The sequence below is a fragment of the Microplitis mediator genome, chromosome 10 (assembly GCF_029852145.1).
Source record: "Microplitis mediator isolate UGA2020A chromosome 10, iyMicMedi2.1, whole genome shotgun sequence".
NCBI lineage: Eukaryota > Metazoa > Arthropoda > Insecta > Hymenoptera > Braconidae > Microplitis > Microplitis mediator.
The window spans coordinates 10,146,018-10,154,697 of record NC_079978.1 but is presented as its reverse complement, the minus strand read 5'-3'; the positions used below and the strand labels follow the sequence as shown (position 1 = coordinate 10,154,697).

Sequence of the window (8,680 nt, the reverse complement as noted above, 5' to 3'; positions counted from 1 at the left end):
AAAAAATACACTTAAACTAGAGATTTCAAGCTATAAAATGCTTTTTTTAAATTTTCGATACGATTTTTTTTCACCAAGTTACAGCCTTCCAAAAATCACTAAAAAATTTATAAAATTTTTCTGCTCCTTTAATTTTTTGCATTAGTGTATATTATATTGTAAAAATAAATATTTATTATAACAAATTATTCTTCAACATTTATTAAACTACTTTTCAATTTTTTAGAATCTTTAAATTCCTTTGGAATACTCTCTAGTTCTGAATCAATATTTGCTATTTTTGTAGAAAGATAAATTGATTGTTGAAATCTTTTTTGAGCAGTCTTCAAGCTTTGAGGCACTAAAACACCAAACCATCGAATAGGATCATTATTATCATTACCATTCTCTTTACTTTTCATGGAGATGTCAAAGTGTGGAGTTACAATTGATTGATTTGTATTCTCCTCATTGAATATTGTTTTTAAATCAAATAATGAATTTATCGTAGAGTCTTGAGGTACTTGAAGTATTCCTACACTTTCTTTTCCACGTATATATCGAGTTTTTGCTAATTCTATATGTCCATCTCGCATTTGATTTTCTAATTGTAGTGTCAACGCAATTTTTTCGTCCATCAATTCTAATGAACGTAGAAAAAGATTATCCAGTTTTTCACAAACATCATCAACACTTGCCGCCATTTTCTATGTTTATTATTTAACAATTCATTATTTTATAATTTTTATTAACACTTGAAAAAATGAGTGTGAATGTAACAGACATCAGAAAATTTAAAAACATCAAATAAAATTAAATTTTGAAAAAATGCGAATTAAAAAAATTTTGAAATTAATAAGTGCACTTTTCATAAATTTTATTTTTTAAATTATTTACTCTATTTATTGCACGACTCATAATGCGAAGCATTAGAGAGTGCTTTACGATCGAAAATTTTTATAATTTTAAATTTGTCTGATGTCTGCTACATTCACACTCATTTAAAAAATACAATTCAAATATTTTATCATTGATATTAAAGTGGTCCCAGTAAGAAAATACACCTCGGAAATTGCTCCCACCACCGAAAATTTATGAACTGCGCATGCGCACAGAAAAGTGGGAGAACATTTAACACATAAAACATCCAGAGTGGGAGCAAAAACCGACGACACCCGAGGTGCATTCTCTTGTTGGGATGACAATAGGTTATACTTACATCTACTTAGATATAAAAAATGTTCAATTAAAATTCAAAGTAAATAATATCTTTTTCGTTTGTTTTTCAATTTCGTGATTCAGATTTATTTTGATTAATAATATTTATTATTTTAATAAAATAGTTTTACAATTATCAATGTGTTTACAAATATATACAAAAAAAATCATGTGACATGTCATTTACTTGACATATATATAACTTTGCGCGCGGATATAAAATTATTTTTTGTGTTTGTCCATAATAGAACACATAAGGTCACTCGGATATCCCTCTCATTCTCATATCAGTAAAAGTTTAAAATACATTATTGGAATTGTATCAGTACAAAGAATGATAACAATGATAATGTTTAAATTTACATGACACTTTATTGATCACGATTTGAAAGCAAAAAAGTAAAAAGTACAGTATTAACTGAGAGCATCTGAAATACGCGTCTTTGAAGAGTAGAGGTACAATTACTGGTTAATAAAAATGAACACCAAGAACACCATCATGGCGTACTCCTGCTGTAACTTCTCATTCATACATTTACTAGAGTCATACATAATGTATCTTTACATCAAGATAGAAGATCTGCATCTATTGCTGCGTTATCATTATAATTATCAACGACAAGAATTATATTATCCTTTTTTTTCTTTAAACATATACGAATTATGCCATAAACTCACCGTTTTTTGTGATAATTCGTTAACCGTAATCAAAATATACTGTCCTTGGGCTTCTAACTGTTGTTACACAGTTAGAAGCTTGACAACCAGTTAGGCTTCGAACTGTGTAACAGAGTTCCAGGCTCAAGGAGTGGTCGAGTTGGGCAGACCAACTCATAGAGCCTTCGGTATATAGTTAATTTATATATTATACCTAAAGCAGAATAAGAAAAGTCTGTGTACAGATGTTCTTGATGTCTGTAATGGATGTTCCCATTGAACCTAGGGTATATATGGTATATTTATGTTACTCGAGGGGATATGTGGGATCTACCGAAAGCCAATGGCTTGGAGTCTATCAGCCCTATAATCACATCACGAGCGAGTCTCCGTACGAACTCTGGTGTGGTCTGCCGTACATGGAAAAAAATTAATCGTGAATGCAACATGATGCAGTCTTGGTAAATAAACATGATGAAATCATGTTGCATTCACATGATAATCATGTTGCGGTAACATGAGAAAATCATGTTGCATTCACATGATTTGTCATGTTTCGGCTACATGATAATCATGTTGCGGTAACATGAGAAAATCATGTGGCATTCACATGATAATCATGTTTCGGCTACATGATAATCATGCTGCGGTAACATGAGAAAATCATGTGAATGCAACATGATTTGTCATGTTTCGGCTACATGACAATATGTGGCAGCAACATGATTATCATGTAGCCGAAACATGACAGATCATGTGAATGCAACATGATTTTCTCATGTTACCGCAACATGATTATCATGTAGCCGAAACATGACAAATCATGTGAATGCAACATGATTTCATCATGTTTATTTACCAAGACTGCATCATGTTGCATTCACGATTAATTTTTTTCCGTGTAATACAGAAATGTGTTAATCGAGAATTCGCTGATAGCAAGCAGCAACTAATACCTTTAAATCATTTTCATTGAGAAAACTTATTATTTCCTCAATACAAGCTATTGGTAATTGATAAAAAATTTCATCTAAACCATACTCATCAATTTTATCAATCAATACATTTCTTCTTATTCCTCTAGAAAAATTTCCATAAATAATACCACCATATATTGGAAACTTTAACTCATATTCGTTTGAATCAAATAAATTTACAATAGTTTTATTTTTCGCATACAATGCTAAATATCTATTATTCTTTGTCAAGATATCATGCAAAGAAATACTACCACATATTTTTTCAGACTTAAAATTTTCTATTTCTAGTTTACATTCACTTTCGTATTTATTAATATTATTATTATCATTATCATAATAATCAATAGCTGATTGATAATTTTTTTCACTCACATAAAAACCAGCAAGTTTTATTTTTAAAATGTGTTGATTTAAAGCTTCAACAATTTCTTCATTTATAAACGCGTCTTTAGTTGAATCATAACTATCAAAACTATCATAGTTATTGTAGCTTACAAATTTACTACAAAGAGCCGGAGAATTAGCGTCATCAAGTGGTGTATGACCATTTTCCCACTCAATGTTAATATCTGCACCCATATCTAATAAAGTTTCTGTGGCTATTATTTGTCTTGCTTGAGTAGCGACATGGAGAGCTGTTCTCCCATATTGATCTTTAAAATTAATGTCAGCACCATGTTTGAGTAAACTTAAAATAATTTCAGCATAATTGTAACGAGCAGCCAAATGTAAAAGTGGTGTACCCCAATTGTCTGTTGAATCAGGATTTAAATAATATTTTTCATGTGTTAAAATCTGTTCGACAATTATCAAATACCCATGCTTAACAGAATAACTCAAAATTGTTTGACCATTTTCATTTTTAGAAGACAGTTTAACTCTGTGATCTAATAATACTTTAACAATATTCACATGATTTTTTTCAGCAGCTACGAAAATTCGTATTAATTCATTTTTAGTTTTAGCATTTATATTAGCATCTCGATCAAGTAAAATTTTAACAATTTCTTCATTTCCTAATTCAGCAGCTAAATGAAGAGGCGTGTAACTATCATACCAAAATGATTTACACACAAAATTTATGTTAGATCCATTTTCTAGTAAATATTCAACAATTTCTGTAGACTGTAAATCAATGGCTCGAAAGAGAGGAGTTACACCATTAATTGCTTCAGCATTAACATCAGCTTGTTTATTTAGCAGTAATTTAATCATTTTTAAACATAATTTATTAGTTGCAATGTAAAAAGGTGTTTCTTGATGATTTGTAAGAGCATTTATATCTGCTCCGAAATTTATAAGCAGTTCTGTTATTTTTAGACTTTTTTTTTCAATTGCTAGATGAAGTGATGTTTTACCGTATTGATTTTTAGCATTTACATCAGCTTTATTATTCAAAAGCATTTCAATTATTTCATAATTTGTATTTGTAACCGCCCAATGAAGTGGTGAATTAGTTAATTTTTTAGATGAATAATTAACTTGAAAATTTTTTGATAACAGTAATTTGACTATATTTGTTTGATTTTTTTTAACAGCATTAAGAAGCAATATATATTGAAATGGGCAAGCTTGACAGTGAGATAGATCGACACTGTCAATCATTTTATTAATTCTGTCAAATTGTCCTAATCGAATTGCTGATATTAAATTATATTCTGACATCATACCATATCAACTATTAAATAAATTATTTTATTTGGGATAAATATTTATTTGAATAATTATATAATTAACTAAATATAGTAAATACTTTAAATGCGTTTTTATTACTTACTTATTTTTAAAAAACTTGAGTAAATTTAGGATAATTAAAAAATAATAAGCAATGACTAACTTTTAGTTCGTTTAACAATATATTTATGTCATAATGAAAATAATCTACAGCATTTTTGAGAGCGCATGCTTTTAAAACATCAGATGATACTGAAGAAGAGAAAAGTCAATACCGCTTAAATTTAAAACAAATGGTATTTTAAAAAACATGAAGAAGTTTTATTTTATAAGTAACATCATTTAGAATAAATTGATGCAAAGTTGAATTAATTTTATAAAATATTTATACAATTTTAATTGTTTGTTTCTACATCATGAAACTATATATGTAGCTATAAAAATAAAACACATAAAAAACTGGTTAATGTTGATTCCATTCAAAAAAAGAAGAAAAAAACAACAGGTATGAAAATTGTATTAAAAATTATTCACTAATTATGAAATTAATTTATTTACATTCAAAATTTTTTACAATGATAATGATTATTTTTTTCTCTTTTTGTCATTGATAACAATATAAACATAAAGTAAGAAATTTTCCTATGGATGAATTATAATCGTGACTATTAATTTGTTCGTCGGTCGTTTTAATCAATAATAATATTTAGCTGAAGATGAATCATAATTTCTATAATTTGTTTTATAAATTTTCTTATCTGTAAATTACTTATATTTAATGAATAATTGTAATATGTATAATTATTATTCAGCAAGGATTGATCGTAGATATGATTGGCTAACTATCAATGCACGTGAATATTTTGTCAAGTAGTTAGCAATAGATGTATGTCCTTTTTTCACAGCTATGTCAATAAATTCTTCTACAAGTTCGGGTTCATAAAATTTTTGACTGACAGGATCTCGAGCTAAGAAAATTATAGTATTGTCTAATGGTATTGGAATGACCTTATTCGGTATTAACTCCGAGTAATTTTCATTTCCATCAACGACATTACCTAGCAATAATTTAACTAAAGCTTCAGCGTTTATTGTACAAGCTAACTTTAGTAATGGGTACCTCCATGTTAAAGTAAGAGTGTATATGATATCTTCCTTATCAACATGAGCTCCTTGAGTTAGAAGTAGTTCAGCAATTAATGGATTGTTATGAAAAATAGCTACAGAAAGCGCGGTAAGTTTATCAGATTCAGTTTTTTTATTAATATCCGCACCTGCATTGACAAGCAATGTAACTATATTAATATTACCAGTTTTACAAGCTAATTGCAATGGAGTATATTCATATTCATGTGATGTACCACATGCAGCTTCGAAATCCGCGCCATGTCCTAGAAGAGTATCAACTATGCACTGATACTGATATTTAATGGCCAGATAAAGAGGAGTTTTACCAAATTGAGCTACAGCATTAAAATTAGCTCTGCGATCTAAAAGTAAATTAGCCATATCGGTAAAACCATTTCGACAAGCTACATGTAATGGCGTATATCCACGTGCGGTTGCTGATATATTGGTAACATTGATATCAGCACCCCAATTTATAAGCTGTAGAGCAATCGTTAAATGGTTTGCTTCAACCGCATGATAAAGTGCATTTATTTGATTAGCATCTTTGGCATGTATATTCGCTTGGTTACGTTTAAGAAAAAATAAAATTTCGATAAGACCCAATTTACATGCAAGCATGAACGGCGTCATTCCTTCGTTTATTCCAAAAGTACACCTGTATTCAATATTGGCGCCATGTTGACAAATAATCTCAACAATTTCTAACTTATTAGCTTCAACAGCTGTATAAAGAAGTGATTGTTTTTCTTGTAAATGGTAATTAATATCAATTTCTTTACTTAAAAACATTCTAACGATATCTAAATATCCATTTTCGATGGCAATGTCCAGTGGTAATTTGTAGAGATCATTTAAAATATTTATATTAAAGTTACATCTCAATAATAATTCAATAACTTTAATACTCCTATTTTGAACAGCAACATGAAGTAAAGTATCACCATTTCTATTACGTATTGTATTCATATGAATACCATGATTCACCAAATACATTTGGATACATTTAAAATCATCACGTGATGCAGCAATGAGAAGTTTGGTAACTTCTTGAATACTCCATCTTATCTGCTCAAGAGTTTTTTCTACTACTGAATGATCGATTGTAAAATCTGATGTAACTCTATTACTTGATTCATTTGGATTGGAAAAACGTGATTCTTTTAAAATTCTTTCCGGACTTATATCCCTACGAACTGCGGAAAAATTGTTAATATATCATTTAATTTCAAAAAAATATTAATTTATTTCAACGATGAAATAACATTTCACATTACTTACTTTTTATCTTCACTTTAATTTCTTTATTTTCCTTATTTTCTTTATTATCCATATTTGAAATATTTGAGAAAAATGTTTATAAATAATTTCACTGTGCACGGAAAAAAAAAATATTGTTCTGAGAAGTATACTGTATAGTTACAGTAACAATACGAAAAAGTTACCTACTAGATTGTTACTGCAGCGATCTACTGTATCGTTCTGACAACAATACGGTAGATAGCTCTGAGACCTATACCGTATCGTTCTGAGCCCCATCTAACGCCACGTGCGTTGCAAATGATATGAGACATTTAAAAATATTTATCATTAATATTTCAAATTTGAAAAAATTATGGTGTATTCTGAACACTTTAAATAATTTATTCCCGTTGGAAATTTTACTTAAAGTTAATTTTTCAACAAGTTGAACAGTTGTTAACTAACGAAATTTTCTCGAGCTTATGTCTTCATTATAAATGAAAAAAAATGTTTCAATAATTGTCGTATAAATTTTTCGCTTTTGTGGAGCCTTTCTTACATACATACTTAACAAGATCACGCCATAAAAGTTTAAAAAATATTCATACTTTGTTTATAATAATTTTTCTACTTGAACAAAAACTAAAAAATCCAAGTAATGTTGTTAAAAAAAATTTTTTTTTTCTTAATCATCATATTATCGTTTTTTCATTGATACAAGACATTAATTGCATTGCAAAAAAAATTGTTTCCACCATTTGTTGATAAATTTTTTATAAACAAATTGATTATTTCAATATTTTTTTTCACTAATTCAATATACAGCAAATATAATGATTAAAAAAAAAAAATTTTTTTTATCAACAATTCCATTGTTTATTAGCTTACCAATTTGTTATAAACAAATTTTTAACTTTGTTATATTTTTTTTCTGAAATTTCTAAAATTAACAAAAAAAAACTACATATAACAAAGTATAGAAAAAATTTTTTTTCAATTTTTAATTGTACTTTTAAAAAACACGTGCTACAATACAAAAGTTGCAGCGGCTGCTTCATTTGTCTACTAAAAAACTAATATAACTTTTAAACTCTTAGAGATACGAAAATAAACATTCCAGACGATTTTATAAAGGACTAAAAGATCTTTCAAATGAGCTATTAAAAAATTTTTTAGTTATTACTTATCTATTGTTATGCACATTTGTTTATAAAAACTAATATTTTTTTCGATGTTTGTTGAGGTTTCGTGGTTTCTAACTAGTAAGAGAACCGTAAAACAGAAAAAACGGCATTTAACTTTTAAAAAAATGCATGACAATAGATTAGCAATAACTAAAAAATTTTTTAATAGCTCATTCGAAAGATCGTTTAGTCCTTTATAAAATCGTCTAGAATGTTTATTTTCGTATCTCTAAGAGTTTAAAAGTTATATTAGTTTTTTAGTAGACAAATGAAGCAGCCGCTGCAACTTTTGTAGCACGTGTTTTTTAAAAGTACAATTAAAAATTGAAAAAAAATTTTTTCTATACTTTGTTATATGTAGTTTTTTTTTGTTAATTTTAGAAATTTCAGAAAAAAAATATAACAAAGTTAAAAATTTGTTTATAACAAATTGGTAAGCTAATAAACAATGGAATTGTTGATAAAAAAAATTTTTTTTTTTTAATCATTATATTTGCTGTATATTGAATTAGTGAAAAAAAATATTGAAATAATCAATTTGTTTATAAAAAATTTATCAACAAATGGTGGAAACAATTTTTTTTGCAATGCAATTAATGTCTTGTATCAATGAAAAAA

The 8,680-nt window shown here is 27.7% G+C and overlaps 3 protein-coding genes across 3 annotated transcripts; all 3 read right to left on the bottom strand.

Moving 5' to 3' along the window:
* Nucleotides 1-185: 185 nt before the first annotated feature.
* On the bottom strand, nt 186-720 carry LOC130675804 (coiled-coil domain-containing protein 115-like). The gene has a single exon (XM_057481670.1). The coding sequence runs from the start codon at nt 681-683 to the stop codon at nt 186-188; it is 498 nt and encodes a 165-aa protein (XP_057337653.1). The 5' UTR covers nt 684-720.
* A 2,011-nt stretch (nt 721-2,731) lies between these two features.
* Nucleotides 2,732-4,924, bottom strand: LOC130675556 (putative ankyrin repeat protein RF_0381). Its single transcript, XM_057481315.1, has 2 exons — nt 4,612-4,924; nt 2,732-4,512 (listed from the first exon to the last, which is right to left on the bottom strand). Exon 2 carries the CDS (start codon nt 4,500-4,502, stop codon nt 2,772-2,774), a length of 1,731 nt encoding a protein of 576 aa, XP_057337298.1. The 5' UTR covers nt 4,503-4,512; nt 4,612-4,924; the 3' UTR covers nt 2,732-2,771.
* Nucleotides 4,925-5,077: 153 nt separating this feature from the next.
* Nucleotides 5,078-7,154, bottom strand: LOC130675671 (ankyrin-1-like). The gene is made up of 2 exons (XM_057481491.1): nt 6,918-7,154; nt 5,078-6,832 (listed from the first exon to the last, which is right to left on the bottom strand). The coding sequence occupies exons 1-2, from the start codon at nt 6,967-6,969 to the stop codon at nt 5,313-5,315; spliced, it is 1,572 nt and encodes a 523-aa protein (XP_057337474.1). The 5' UTR covers nt 6,970-7,154; the 3' UTR covers nt 5,078-5,312.
* Between the last annotated feature and the right edge of the window lie 1,526 nt (nt 7,155-8,680).

What these genes read in the sequence shown, in the direction of transcription:
- LOC130675671 (XM_057481491.1), bottom strand. Translation starts at nt 6,969, where the DNA reads ATGGATAATAAAGAAAATAAGGAAAATAAAGAAATTAAAGTGAAGATA. An exon ending in AATTAAAGTGAAGATAAAAA is followed by an intron (nt 6,833 to 6,917) that starts GTAAGTAATGTG and finishes ATTTTTCCGCAG; the next exon opens with TTCGTAGGGATATAAGTCCG.
- LOC130675556 (XM_057481315.1), bottom strand. Translation starts at nt 4,502, where the DNA reads ATGATGTCAGAATATAATTTAATATCAGCAATTCGATTAGGACAATTT.
- LOC130675804 (XM_057481670.1), bottom strand. Translation starts at nt 683, where the DNA reads ATGGCGGCAAGTGTTGATGATGTTTGTGAAAAACTGGATAATCTTTTT.